Raw genomic sequence first — 14,446 nt, 5'->3', positions numbered from 1 at the left:
CATGACCCTGGTGATGGCCCATCCATACATGCCTTTCAGATGCAGTCACTGCACATGGATGTGTCCATGTCTGGGCGCTGTGGGTACAGAGCTGCCCACAGAGCTTGCACTCTGCCAGCAGAAAAAGACCCATGGCCAAGTGAGCATGCAGGACGCTGGTGGTGGGCAACAGGGTGGGATAAATAAGGACACAGGCCCCGCAGTTAGAACCATCTTTTTGCATGATGCTGCCAAAGATGATATGGTGTTTGAACCTCTGGCTGCAGGGATACCACTGCCCCTGGCCTGATGGCAGATTCTCACCTGGCCCACAGTGCCCAGGACCCTGGGCCTGGAGAAGAGTAAGCCAGACAGGTAGAGATTTCAGAGAAAGAAAGGATTCAGATCGTGAGGACTTTGGATTTTATTCTGAAATGAATACACTGTTTTCATAATGTCTCTTCTAGTGATACAATATAAATGCCATAGGATGCACCGTCTTTAGCTCTGTGGCCTCAAGTGTAGTCACAGCATCGTGTGGCCATCGCCGCCCTTTGTCTCAGAACCCCCTCATCTGCCCAAATTGGAATTCGGAGCTCATCAAACACTCGCTCTCGCAGCTGGCATTCCTGGCAGTTCCCTTCTCCTTTCTGGCTGTGTAAACTTGGCTACTCCTTGCGCCTCCTGTAAGTGGAGATGGCTTCCTTCCCTCAGCATATCATCCTCAAGGTGGGACCAAGATTGCAGCCTGGCTCAGAATCACCTTTCTTCTCCTGTGGGTGATGTTATCCCAGCAGCCAGGACTGCTCCTCACCGCGTTATGTATCACTTAGCCATGCAGATTTTGAGCGCAGCTGGGACCTCACTCATGTTTTCACCGTGAGTTGAGCAGATTGTGGTCAGGAAAGGTGGGAACCGGCTGACAAAGAGGCTATGGCAGGAACTTCACGTGTTAGGTGGCGATGGCTTCCATCAGGAACATGTAGTGGGATATATTTGGAGGAACTACTACCATTTCCTTAAGGGTTACAGGTGGGGGTGTGAGAAGAAGGCAAGGTGAACGCTGACACCCAGATGTGTCTGGTTAAGCCAGAGTAGTAGCCTTTTCAGGGCCTCAGGAGCTCCAAGTTTAACAGGTGTTGGGGATAGAGATTAGTGAGAGTTCTAATTTGCGTTTGCTTCAGCGTGGCTGTCCTTTCGAATGGAGGTGTTGATGTGCAAGACTGAATTCAAAGGAGAGATCTAAGCCAGGAATGGGAATTTGGAGTTGCTCAACTAGTTCTTGTGTTTAAGCCGCCAAATCAGAGGAATCACCAAGGAAATGAGTTTAGGCAGAGAGGAAGACCCAGGACTAAACGGGAGGCCCTCCAGGAGGAGGAGCTGGGAGAAAGACCAGCAAAGGCACACACAAACGCAAGGTGATGCCAGGGAAGCCAAGGACACAGTGAGACAAGGTCATGGTCATCCTGGTGAGAGCAGACTGAGAATGGACCACCGAGGCCAACAGCTTGGCAGTCACTGGGCCCCCACCATCACCTGCCAAGGAAGTCCCAGGCATCTGTTGGCCCAAATCCCTTTCGTTTAACTTGGCGTGTTCTGCTCCCTCCCACAGCTTGCTCACACCAGGTCATCCTTAAATATCCACTGAGTGGATCAGTGGCCAGCACACCCTGCAAGGGGACACAAGGCATAGCAGCCCTCCCTACCCAGCCACTCCCTACCCCAAACACTCACCAGGTCATCCTCAGCTCCGAAGCAAAACTGCTCTGTCCTTGTCACTGATGTCGCCTGTTCCAGGAGCACAGGCTACGCCCAGAAAAGAGCTATGGAAGGAGAACAGAAGCACACACAAGAGTGGATCAGAGGAGGAGCTGCCCTTGGGCCTTTTTTGGGTGATTCTTTCTGTCTTCTCTTAGGAATTGTCAGGAGCTCCAGACTTTTGGGGCGGGGGGGTTCCATTTGTGCTCTAATTTAGATCCGGAAACATGTTCTGGAGCTATAGGAGGCAGATCATCTACCAGTCTCACGTGGGTCCCCTACCTCTACGGAGATAGCTAAGGATGTCATGATTTCATTAAATGTCGAGGGATGAATTAATAAGCATGTCAAGTCAGTGACTATACCAGTACTTCTCAAAGAAAGAGCAGAGTCCTGCTCCCACTTGTTAATGTGGGAGAGGAATGAGTCCACACTAGCACTCATGCACAAATGCCCATAGCAACCTCACTCTTAGTAGCCACAAAGTGAAATCAGCCCCAAGCGTCTGTCAGATCCATGCAGTGGAATGCTATTTAGCAAGCAAAAGGACTAAGTCTAACTACATGCTAGAACATGGGAACTCTATGTCAAGACAGAGGAGCGGGTCCCAGAGGGCTACTTGTCGAGTGACCCATGCATATAAACTGACCAGAATAGACATATGCTTGGAGACAGGAAGGTCATTCGTAGTTGGGGAGGCTGGGAGAGGGGAGAAATTCCTGTTGATGGATCCATCATTTCTCCCAGGAATGCTGGGAAAGTTCTAAACTTGTTTTTGGTGGTGGATGCACCACTCAATGAGTATACTGAATTCTATACTTTGAGTGGGCGAATTGCATTGTACATCAACTACAGCACAAGAGAACTGCTGCATTAAACAGTAGAAAGAGGAAAGACATAAAACTTAAAAATCAGAGTCTCCTCTCTGGAAGAAATCTCCATGACCCGAGGCAAACACCCCAAGACTGATGAACGTGGTATCCGGGGTTCACCGACCAGAGGAAAGCTGTGGTCTCGGGTGGCCAGTGCCAGATCACAGGGGCATGGAACTGTAGAGCAGCTCCTTGGCAGCCTTGGAGATCTCTGCTTTCACGTGTGTGCAGGGATTTACATCCAAGTACCTCCAGCTCTGCAAGGTGCCAAGTTTCCCTTGCCTGTCAGGTGCCACAGAGCTCTGGGCTGCGCTTTCACAAAATGAAAACCCGGCGTGCTTTTGCCATTCCTCGTGAGGATACCACCTGCTCATCCAGATCCATGACCTTCCCAGCTGACTGCCCAATGTGGACAGCTGGTCACGTTGAGGCTGAACCCATCGCCACTTCTGAAAAGACTGAAGCTGTGGATACAGCTGTCCCGGGGGCGGGAGAGTGGTTGGTATCCTAAGCGGGTATCTGGAGACTTGATTTGCAACACGCGAGTCTTCAGGCCTGGCTGAGGCAGCCACGTGCATCTTCGGTAACAGTGTCCTGCGGCTGCTTTCCTTGCCTAGCATTCAGGATCAACAACCCTTGGGGCCTTTGCTAAGAAAATCCCAAGAGCGAGGGCCAATCCAGAGGTCTGCAGACTGTATCAGAGGTCAGCTGTGAGCACAGTGTCCCTTATGCCGGTCTTTGCAGGGAACCTGCATAGCCTTGCTGTGCTGGTGATATGGGCCCACCTCTGCGTAAGTCCGGAAATCTCTCTCATTGCCTTTACACTCAACAACTGTTCCTAGACTTCAGTTCTAGAGACTTCTATTTGCTCCTCATGTGTCTCTGGCCTGGTGGACTCTGGAGCCTGCCATGGTTTTACTGTAGGTTTTACCTACAGTGCCACATTCCTAGACACCTACCTGTGCCAGAGCCACAGAAGTCTTCTCTAGGATCACTGCCTTGACTCCCACCTGCCATCCCCATGGTGGGTCACCTTCCTCAGGCTGTCCTGAGACTAAGCCTGTCCTCCCTGACATAACCCACACCCTACCACGCACATGCGCATAACCATAGACACATGTACATAGATATGCGTGCATGATCACACATGTGTGCATATGTACACAGGTAACCATGCACACATACATGGATAAACATATATACACATACATGCACAAGTCACATATGCCAAATATACACACACATACACAATCACAAATGCATATACACATGCACTTATGTGCACACACATGCAACACACATATATATACACACACAGTCTGCCTTGGCACCAGCCAAAGTGCCTCTCTTTGGTCCATACCAACATCTGTGCTCAAGCAGCCATAAATGTTATTTTGTGTCCCCCCCCCCAAAAGGAAATCCTCTCTCCATTTTACTTCTCTGACATTCGTTTTTTAAAAGATTTATTTATTTTTATTGGAAAGAAAATAAGACTTATGGAGAGAAGGAGAGACAAAAAGATCTCCCATCTACGGTTCACTCACCAAATGGCCACAATGGCCGGAGCTGAGCCTATCTGAACCCAAGAGCTAGGAGCTTCTTTCAGGTCTCCCACGTGGGTGCAGGGTCCCAGGGCGCTGGACCGTCCTCAGCTGCCTTCCCAGGGCCACAGGCAGGGAGCTGGATGGGAAGCAGGGCTGCCGGGACATGAACCAGTGCCCATATGGGATCCTATTGGTTACAAGGTAAAGATTGAGCCACCACACCAGGCCCCTTCTTAGGCATTCTTAATGTGTCCTGTGCTAACACTTTACCGAAACAAAAATGCTTTAAAAAATAATTTTAAAATATAGCTAAAAGATGCATAACTTGGAGTCACAAAAGACTGTGAAACCTGCACTTAGGCTGCTTTGTTTTTTCAATAATGGGTGTTTTCACGAACTTTGCCCACTTGGAGTCCAACATTTTTGGTCGAAAAGCACTTATCTTTGAATTTCATTTTCCACTAACCTTTTGAAGACCCCTCAGGTGTATCTTGTCCTGTGGTCCTGATGAGCTAGCTGGAATATGGCCAGACCAGGTGTATCGACACTTGCTTTAAAGGTAGCTTTATTTCCCCCCGCAAAAGAAATTCCCTCTGCACTTTACTTCTTAACACTTAGAGCTTGGAAGGGGAGGTGCAGGTCAAATCCCACATGCAAGCACTGGCAGATGGAGCACCTGGATCCACCTGCTTGCTGATACCGTGGGGGGCAGTGATAGCTCCAATAGTTTGACCCTCCTGGCTTCCACTCCGGTCGTTGCCGGCATCTGGGAAGTAAGCGGGAAAATGAGAGCTCTTGATCTTCCTCACTACCTTTCCAAACAAAAAAAAAAAAAAAAGAAAAAGAAAAGAAAAAAGAAAAAGAAAAGTAAAACAAGGTCAAGGGTAAGAACAATAGTTTAGAATGTTATGTAATTCAAGCTTCATGTTCCAACGAAAGTATCTGTCAGTGATCTTAGATCCTTGTCTGGATTAAAGACTGAAGTCGTGATTCCGTCTCTTCTCCCTAATGAAAATACCTGATTATTTCATTTCTGTTCCCCCCACACACAAATAAGTTTTTCTGGTGAGTGTCTTTGGCATTTGCAGGTGCACAATTTTCTCAGAAAATTGGGGTGGCACATAGAGAATCTTAGGTGTAGGAGTGGGAATACAGATTAAAGTCAAAAGCTGAAAGATTAATTTCTTTAAAAGAGAAAAAAAATGAAGAGAATTACATGTTCCCATCACCAGAGGATAGATTTATTTAATTCTTTGCTTTGGATCATGAATCCAATTACTAACACTTTATGCGATTATAGTTGTTTCCTGAGATTGCAATTTACAAATCAAAGATAGATTCCCCAGGCAGATCTTAAGACATCTTTAAAAATGAAAAATTTAAACACATGTAAGAGCAGAAAGAACAATGTAAGCTGAGGAGCCTTCAGCTGGCTCCCCTGTTCTTTAAAGCCACAGGAAATTCTATTCTGCCCCAGATAGAAAGTGACCAGAACCCACAGGTGTATCAGCAAGCCCGCAGAATTCAAGATCAAAGACAGAAATACCCACTTCCGCTGAAATCAGGTTGGAAAATAAGCAAATTGGAGAATGGAAAGATGCCTAATTTTAAGACGTGCTGTAAAACCACAATAATCAAAAACAGTCTGACATGAGCATAAGGACCAGTGGCACGGGACTGAGGGTCCACCTGTACACCCATATCCACATGGTCGATGGCACCAAAGGCAACTCAGGAAAGGACGGCCTTTTCTCTCGTTTGTGTTAGAAAAAGAAAGAATCTCCATGGAAAAGGGGAACCGTGACCTGTTCCTCAGGCCAAGCCCCAAACAAAGCAGCTTAGACTGCCCAACTCTTAGAAGAAGACATGGAAGAAGTCTTTCTGAACTTGGGTTGGGCAAAGATTTTTCCTAGAATACATAAACAGCTTAATACTTTTAAAAAGATGACTGATTGGATAGCACCAAAACTGAAGACTTTTCTAAAGTACCTGGGACTGAAAACAGTCGCCTGGAAGCATTGTATCTATACTGAATGGTGCGTTCTTTCCCCCTCGTTGTTATTGCCTACACAGCAAACAATATGGTACATCAGCTATTTATATAGCATTTCCATGGCACTGGTTAGCCTAAGTCATCTGGAGACGGTTTAGAGGCACTGCAAGGGGTGTGGAGGCTGTCTGCAAAAGGCCTTGAGCATCCTTGGATTTTGACATCCAAGGAAGGTCCCTGTGGATTCTAGAATGTTTTCACTGTGCTGCGTTAGATCTCTGGATGAACAAAAGTTCCAAATCACAGAATTCTCAGGTGAGCAGGCATAGACAGACGGACATCAACCTGCTTTCCATCGGAAGAAATATCAGATCTGTAGCCCAAGCTGTGCTGAGCAGGAGTGTTTTGAATGCATCAGACCTCAACTTGAGTTTCAGGGAACAGAACTGAACCTGCCTATTTGTAGGGTTTATGTGATTATAGAAGCGGACAGTGTCCAGCGGGCTTCCATAAAGCATGGCTTTCAACCTTCATTTCTGCTGCTTTCGGCTTGTTTCAGGAAGGATTTAGTGTGCTCACAGAGTTATTGTGCATGTTAATAAAATGGCCTAAGAGGTAGGAGAGTGCGTTTTGAGGGGAAGGGAGAGGTTGAATGCAACCAGCCACGAAGTTAGTGCCCGGACAGCAGACCCATCACACACACACACAGACACACAGCAGCAGCAGACCCATCACACACACACACACACACTGCAGCAGACCCATCACACACACACACACACACACACACACACTGCAGCAGACCCATCACACACACACACAGACACACAGCAGCAGCAGACCCATCACACACACACACACACAGCAGCAGCAGCAACCCTCAAACTTGGCTTCTGAATTTTCACACTAGTAGTTGGTGTCATAAACAAGTAGGAAAGTCGTGGGTATGTCGGAGTTAAAATGATCAGCAACAAAACATCTAAGGGGTTTTGTGAAGAAGTGTGTGTTCCTGATACAGAGCCCAGGAAGTGTATTTGCAGGGAACCAGGACAGTGGAGTGCCCTGCCCTGCCCCTCCCGTCCCCAAGCCCGTGGCCAGCAAGGACTGCTGGACACACACAGCTGGCGAGAAGCAGATCTGCCTGGACACGCAGAGTGTGCAGCTGGAGCACGGAGGCCAGAAAAATGGCTTATTCATTCCCAGAGATGGGAAATGCACTGCCGAGTGTTGTGTAAGAAAAAGTCCCATCCCACATGTCCCACACAACTGAAGCGGGACTTCCTTGTTTTATCGGAGCACAGAAATTATGCAAGACATACTATTTGTCTCATGTGTCTCTGATTTTAGAGCAGTTATGAAGAACTTGAGAGTAAACGAACGCTGGTAAGAAAAGTATCACACTCTACGGGTAGTTGTAGAAAACAGTGCCGATTGGAAAATCGTGGAGCAGTTAAAAAAAAGTTACATTTTTTAAATTTGGGTTTGAAAACCAAAATGATACTTTAAGAATTCAAAGCCTCGTCTTTAAAAAGTAGGTAGAATGTCTTGATCATTTGACATCATACAACGCCATGTCCCTTAAGTAAGAGTCATGACTGTGTGTGTTTCAGTTGATAAACATATGCGTATCTTTAAAACAAAGACATTTACTTATTTATCTAAAAGGCAGAGTTAGAGAGAGAGAGAGAGAGAGAGAGAGACAGTCCATCCACTGGCTCAGTCTCCAAATGTTAAGGGCAGTTCTGGGCCAGGCGGAAGTGAAGAGCTTGGATTTCTATGACATGGGTGTCAGGGATCCAACATTTGGGGTCATCTTCCATAGCTTTCCTACGCACATTAACAGGGAGCTGGACTAGAAGGGGAGCCGTAACAGGTAACCAGCCCCTAAACATGTGACTAATACATGTTGATTATCATTGTAGGTGATACAAGGGGGGAAAGGCACTGAATAACTTTTTATTCTTTCAGTTTTGATGTTCCTAGATATCTAGAACCGTTCCTGTTCACGCTGAATCGTCTTTTTTTTTAGATGCAAACACACATGTCTGAAATTATTTCATCCATGTTATTCACCTTTGTTGCTGGCGTTACTCTCAGCATCCCCAGTTTCCAAAAAAAAAAAAACATGCATGAAAATTAAATGGGGAAAGAAGAATTTCCCTCGACCCTCTTAAATGAGGTGGAGCCTGTGAATTACTGATGGAAGCCAGGTCAGCACAAGAAATACATACCAATCTTCCCACTATTTTGAAGTCTTCCTAAAAGTAAAAAAGTAGTTAGTCTCAGAGCTTTGTACACTATTTTAACAAAGCGTGATAAACTTTGAGAGCGAGCGGGAACTAGAACTAACGGGAGACAAAGGCTGTTTGAGTGAGGTTTGCGGATTCATCCTCATCTTGCTGTGTTTCTCAGGTGAAAAGAGTCGCTCACCAAATGCCATTAGGGCAGGAGAAAGGAGACTCCGTCCTTCTTTTAGGTAAAAACAGGGAGGGCGGAAAGTTCTTGCATTTGCTTTTCTTAGCTGCTCTTTCAGCTCAAAACCATCAGTATGCCAATGCGGCATATTTGGAAGTGGCATATTTTGACTTAGTTTTTAAATATGTGTTTTTATTTAATATTTACTTATTTTTATTGGAAAGTCAGATCTACAGAGAGAACAAGAGACAGAGACAAAGATATTCCATCCACTGGTTCACCCCCCCAAATGGCAACAACAGCAGGGGCTGAGCTGATCTAAAATCAGGAGTTAGGAGCCTCTTCCGAGTCTCCCACATGGATACAGGAAACTGGATTGGATGTGGAGCAGCCAGGACAGGAAGCAACACCCATATGGAATGTCAGCGCTTGCAAGTGAAGAATTATCCTGTTGAGCCATGGCACTGAACCCCTCCACCCCCCGATTTATTTTTATTTGAAAGTCAGAGTTACAACAAAGAAGAAAAGACAGAGATCTTCCATCCACTGGCCCAGATGGCTGCCATAGCCACAGCTTGGCCTACCCAAAGATGGGCGCCAGGAGCTTCTTCCGGGATTCTCACATGGGTGCAGGGGTCTTCCACTGCTTTCCCAAGCACATTATCAGGGAGCGGGGTTGGAAGTGGAGCAGCCAGGATCCGAACCGGTGCCCGTATGAGATGCCAGCACCATAGCTAAAAACAGGGACTGCAACTCCATGGACCCGGCACCAAGGCAACATATTTTTAATACTAGCCTAGCTTTGAGCAAATATCTAATCATAACAACAACATCAAAAAAAAAAAAAACCTTTACGGATGACCCAATATTTAGTCGTTTTATTGGAGTCCTTTTTTCTATTTGTATACATATATTTTTTTTAATTGGGATAGTGGCATTAATGGCTTTTTCTTAGTCTTTGTCTTAGAAATAATATCAAATTAAAAATGACATGACGGAAGATGTGCTTTAAAATAGTAAAGGTATAGTAGAAGGGGATGAGATGTAGATGAAAGAAAATCAATATGTGTTGATGAATGTGGAGGCTGCACAGATGGTGCCACTGGATCCATTCTCTCGACTGTGTTAAGTTTGAAATTGTCCCTGGTGACTTGGGGAGTCCCTGCAACAACAGCTGCAGCATCCTGGTGTCTTCCGTGGAGCTTGAGCCCCTTGAAAAGCAGACACTGCATCCCTTCTCCACACACACACACACACACACACACACACACACACACACACACACACCGGAACTGATGTGTCTACCCTCAGTTGCGGCAGTCCTCAGGGATCTGCTTCAATGCCTCTGGCTTGAAAATTCTCCCCGAGGGAGCAGTCCCAGACCTTGCCATTGGCTCCTCTTCTGGTCTGGAGACTGGGGCTTATCTGGGAAGCTTCCCTCACACTAAGACTCTTGGCAACACAGTTTTGAATTGGGAAATAATAATGAGCCCTCCTGCCCCAGGAGTCCTCCCAAGCTCCGCTGGGCTGCGCTAGCCTGCCCCTGTTGCTAGATCCCTGAAGCTTCAACCGTCCTGTTCAGAGTGAATCTACTAAAGTAATTGCATAAACTGTGGTTTTGACAACATCCAGGAAAAAGCTGGAGAGCAGAACATTTAACATCAAAGACATAAAAATATTTAAGAAATACGCTTAATCACAGGAGGCTGTGGTCTTAGCAATTACAGAAAAGCTAATGGATCATAATTATTTTCATCATGAAGGTCCTTATTGTGTCTGAGGGTGGGCATGACACCAGGTCACGGGGGGCGGGATCCCTGGCAGGCAGTGGGGACTCAGCTGCCTTCAGCCTCGGCCTCACCACTGTGCTCAGTCCCTGGGTCAGCTCTAGCAGCATCTCCTCCACGGCTACCTGACGCACACGTGGCTTGGGACACACAAGCCACTGAAGACTCTCTAAAGGTCTATGCCCCAGTGTGCTTTCCTGTCTTGGTTTGTTTGTTTTGAAAGGCAGAGAGAGAGAGAAACAGAGAGAGACAGAACTCCTGTCCACCAGTTCAGTTCCCCCAGAGCCCTCAGGATTGGGGAGCTGAGAGCTGGGAACCCCATCTAGCACTGATATGGGACGCTGGTGTCTTGAACTTATGCACGCCACTAAACATCTACTCTCTTAATTGTTTAAAAAAGATGTGTTTATCTTACTTGAAAAATCAGAGAGAGAGAGCGAGAGAAACAGAGAGAAAGATCTTTCATCTGCCATTTCACTCCCCAGATGGCTGCAATGGCCAGAATTGGGTCAATCTGAAACTGAAAAACAGGAGCTTCCTCTGGGTCTCCCATTTGAATGCAGGGGTCTGATGCCTTGGGCCATCCACCACTGCTTTCTCAGGCCACTCTCCTAATTTTTACAAACCAGAAACAAAGGTTCAGTTTTTATCTTATTTTTATTGATCAATTTTATGTTGATCTTTTTGAACATTGCCACTTGGATCCCTGTTATAGGTGATAATTCTTACATGGTGTTTCATACCATGGTGGTGGGAGTGATGCTCATATTTGAGTAAATGTGGTGAAATTTATACCGTATACATTCATCATAGAGAATTCAGATAGCCCAAAGCGGGCCATAGGCAGATGCCTGTTTCTCTTCCAACATCCCTCACAATAACAGTGTAATGGGGTATGTGTCTTCAGAGGCATGTAGAAGAAAAACCAAGGATATATATGAATTCTTGGGAAAGTTTCCAGAGGAAATGAAAATCTAGGGAGACAGAATAACATCTGAGGGGTGTGGCCATTCTCCTTTGGGTGGGGATGGGCCTTCTGTTGTCAACTGTGGCGGTTTGAATTGTGTATTTAGTCTTTATTTGGATAATAAACAAAAGAGAGAGAGAGATTATCTTCCATCCTTCATCCGTTGGTTCACTTTCTCCCGGTCCCCCTACAACAGGCAGGGCCCAGGCCAGACCAAAGCCAGGAACTGTATCTGAGTCTCCCCTGAGCATGGCAGGGGCCTGCGTTCTTGAGCCATCTTCTGCTGCTGCCCAGGCACAGTAGCAGGGAATGGGATCAAAGTGGAGCAGCTGGACTGGAACTGATGCTCCTGGATGGGATGCAGGCGTTCCACGTGGCAGCTTAACTCTCTGCATCACTGCACCTGCCCCAGCTGGGTTTGAAGAGGAAGAGGGTGGCACATGGATGCAGAGACACACAGCAGACCTCAACAGATTGGCCCCGTGATTACCACAAGCTAGTAACACAGCTAGTAACACTCAAGCTCAGGGCACTTCCCTTTCCAAGAGTTTGGGTGGCAAGTTTTATCTTAATTTTTATTTTGTTTTCAAAAAGTTTCTCCCTGAGTGTAAGATCAAACTTGAAATCATGAATCTCTCTAAAAGAGTGCCAGCCCCTCTTCCACCACGCTTTTTTTAAAACTCGGGAATCTTTGCTGATTCTTAGGAAATGTGGCTGAATGAGGCAGCAGTACAGCTGTCCACTGACCACGTGACGTCCAGTCCCTGCCTGCAGGCCACAGGGGGAGATGATGGGTGAGGCAGGTGTGCAATTTCCAACAAGGTGTCTGGTGAACCTTTACACAGCTTCTTAACTCACGTAGGCATTGGCTTCCCTGCCGTTGTTAATTCAGTTTGGATAGATTTATGCATATGGATTCTTAGGCTCGCCTTTTATTTGCAATAGGAAAGTTCTTCTTTCAGGGCACCTGCTTGCCACAACGGCTGAGATCAAGCATAGCAACCTTGTGACTTGAGGGAACAAACATGACAGTTCACACACACACACACATTCACTCTCATCTCTTAAACTTGCCACCAAAGAAATGATTATTTCCAAAACACATTATCTTAAACATTCTGTTTTCACATAGCTGATGCACATCTGGGTCAAATTAATCCATCTTTTCTTTTTTTAAATTGTGTTTGTACTTAATCATGGCTCCTCATCACAAACCTAGAAGACAGCAGTTATGACTGAATCTGACACGGTAACAAGCGTGCTGTCTCCTTGCCAGGGTGCCAGTTAATAACTGCATACCAGGAACTTCCAAAGTGTGCTGTTTCTTGTCTCTCTAGTTAATGGGTGACATTGACTTTTGACTTGTAATCTCCCTTTTGGGCAACTTTCTAGAATGGCAGCAATGCTTTGCAATTGGTTTTAAGTGATCATAGCACGTATGCATCCATTGTCATCGCCCGGAAGGCAAGGCGTGCAGGCCTTGTTGTGTGTGGATTTGCACGTGGAAAGTCATGTGTATTACAAAATATTTTTTTCAGACGTTTTGCTTTTAGCTTTGTAATGGATTGTCGCACTTGTATGTTCTCATCTGTAACTCTTTCAAACCTTAGGAGTTCTTCGATCACGTGAAGAAACTCTGGGACGATGAGGGCGTGAAGGCGTGCTTTGAGAGGTCCAACGAGTACCAGCTGATCGACTGCGCACAATAGTAAGTCAGTTCCCGCACGTCTTGCTGTCCTGCTCTGATTAGGTTCATGGCAGTTCTGCTGCCCAGCCAGTGTTCCAGAAGTCGCCTGAATGCAAGGAACAAGAAATTCACCCTTAGCTCTACGAATCGAAGTTTTACAAGAGGCACTCTTAGTAGATGGAAGACTGGCAACCTGATAGGAGTCAGTGCTTTGGGGATGAGCTACAAATGGTTTCATTCCATTTGGCCTGATAGTTGTTTTCTGACCATTCGCTGCTTTCCAACTAAGTTGGAATTTAACTAAGTTAAATTTGTGATCAGATATCCCCATGTTACATTTTAAAGTAAATAACAGTATTTCCCTTCAGAGCCAGGGTTCCTAACTAAAGTTATGTGGTTGTCCTAGACTTGTGAGGGGTAACTAGAATCTTGAAGATAGATGATAATGAATATAAGTAAATAATTTATTTAGAAGTATAATGAAAAGAAATAAGGATGCTAGTGCTAGGTTTGACACTTTCCTGTTTTCTTTCTGCTATTTTTAGGCCTATTTTCTTGCTATTAGAAAAGAATTATCCCCCCCCCCAAAAAAATATTGAATACTCAAGAAGTTGTAGATGTGTTGAATGTTTAGCTAACAAAAACTTTTTGTGGTTGGTTTTTCTGTAATTCTTCCGACAGCAAGACATGAGTCACTTTATGTATTTCTACAAACTCTTAAAAACCCACGCTTGAGCAGCATTAAATGCCAGCATTTAACATGGGAATGGGGGACGTTTCAGACAAGCCAGGGAGCTGGGTGGTGAACACAGGTCGAGTCTTTGTGTGGTTGGCTGAGCCTTTTCTGGTGAGTTCATCATTGAAGGGTTTGGCGTGTCCAGTGTTGCCAGGCCGATCTGAGAGAAGCCCAATGGCGAGGAGGAGAGCAACAAGAGGAGACCCTCAGAGGGCAGAGGGCCACAGAGAGGAGTGTGGGTTCCCTTCCAGTGCAATGAGCAGTTACCGTGTTCGTCTGCTGGAGGTTCCACGGGACACCTCAGGCCAGGCAGCTGGAGGGGGATGCTGGGATTCCAAGGTCAAGAGCAGGGGTGGGCAGGACAAGGGGTGGGAGGCAGGGGCTCAGGACAGCCCTGGCGGATCTGGATGCCATTCACTGTGGTGTGGTGTGAGATTGCATGTGCGGGAGGCTGTGAGTTGGAGAAGAGGCTGAAGGTGTGTGTGAGGGGGTGAGCAAGTTATCAAAGGAGCCAAGAGCTCCAAGGAGAAGCTGCTGGCTCCACCCAATGGCTGCCGCTGTAACAGAATGCCAAGCCTCTGTCTTTAGGAGGGAGAGGGGAGCAGGCAAAGCCCAAGAGGAGGCAGCAGCATCTGCCTGACCTCTCACGAGGACCTCAGGGCACCCTGGCAGCTAAGCCATCCCTGCAGGTCCATCCCTGCAGGAGGGTTC

General features: G+C 46.4%; 1 protein-coding gene across 2 annotated transcripts in view; it reads left to right on the top strand.

Moving 5' to 3' along the window:
* Positions 1-14,446, top strand: part of LOC121165870 (guanine nucleotide-binding protein G(olf) subunit alpha) — a 146,347-nt gene that overhangs the window by 91,179 nt on the left and 40,722 nt on the right. For both annotated transcript variants that reach the window (XM_040994872.1, XM_040994873.1), the window contains exon 5: positions 12,923-13,020. In XM_040994872.1, the coding sequence (XP_040850806.1) occupies positions 12,923-13,020 (98 nt within the window). The remainder of the gene's footprint in view (positions 1-12,922; positions 13,021-14,446) is intronic.

Source organism: Ochotona curzoniae, unplaced genomic scaffold (assembly GCF_017591425.1).
Source record: "Ochotona curzoniae isolate NIBS_2020 unplaced genomic scaffold, NIBS_Ocur_1.0 contig_908, whole genome shotgun sequence".
In the NCBI taxonomy this organism is placed as follows: domain Eukaryota; kingdom Metazoa; phylum Chordata; class Mammalia; order Lagomorpha; family Ochotonidae; genus Ochotona; species Ochotona curzoniae.
This window is presented reverse-complemented; position numbering and strand designations above follow the sequence as displayed.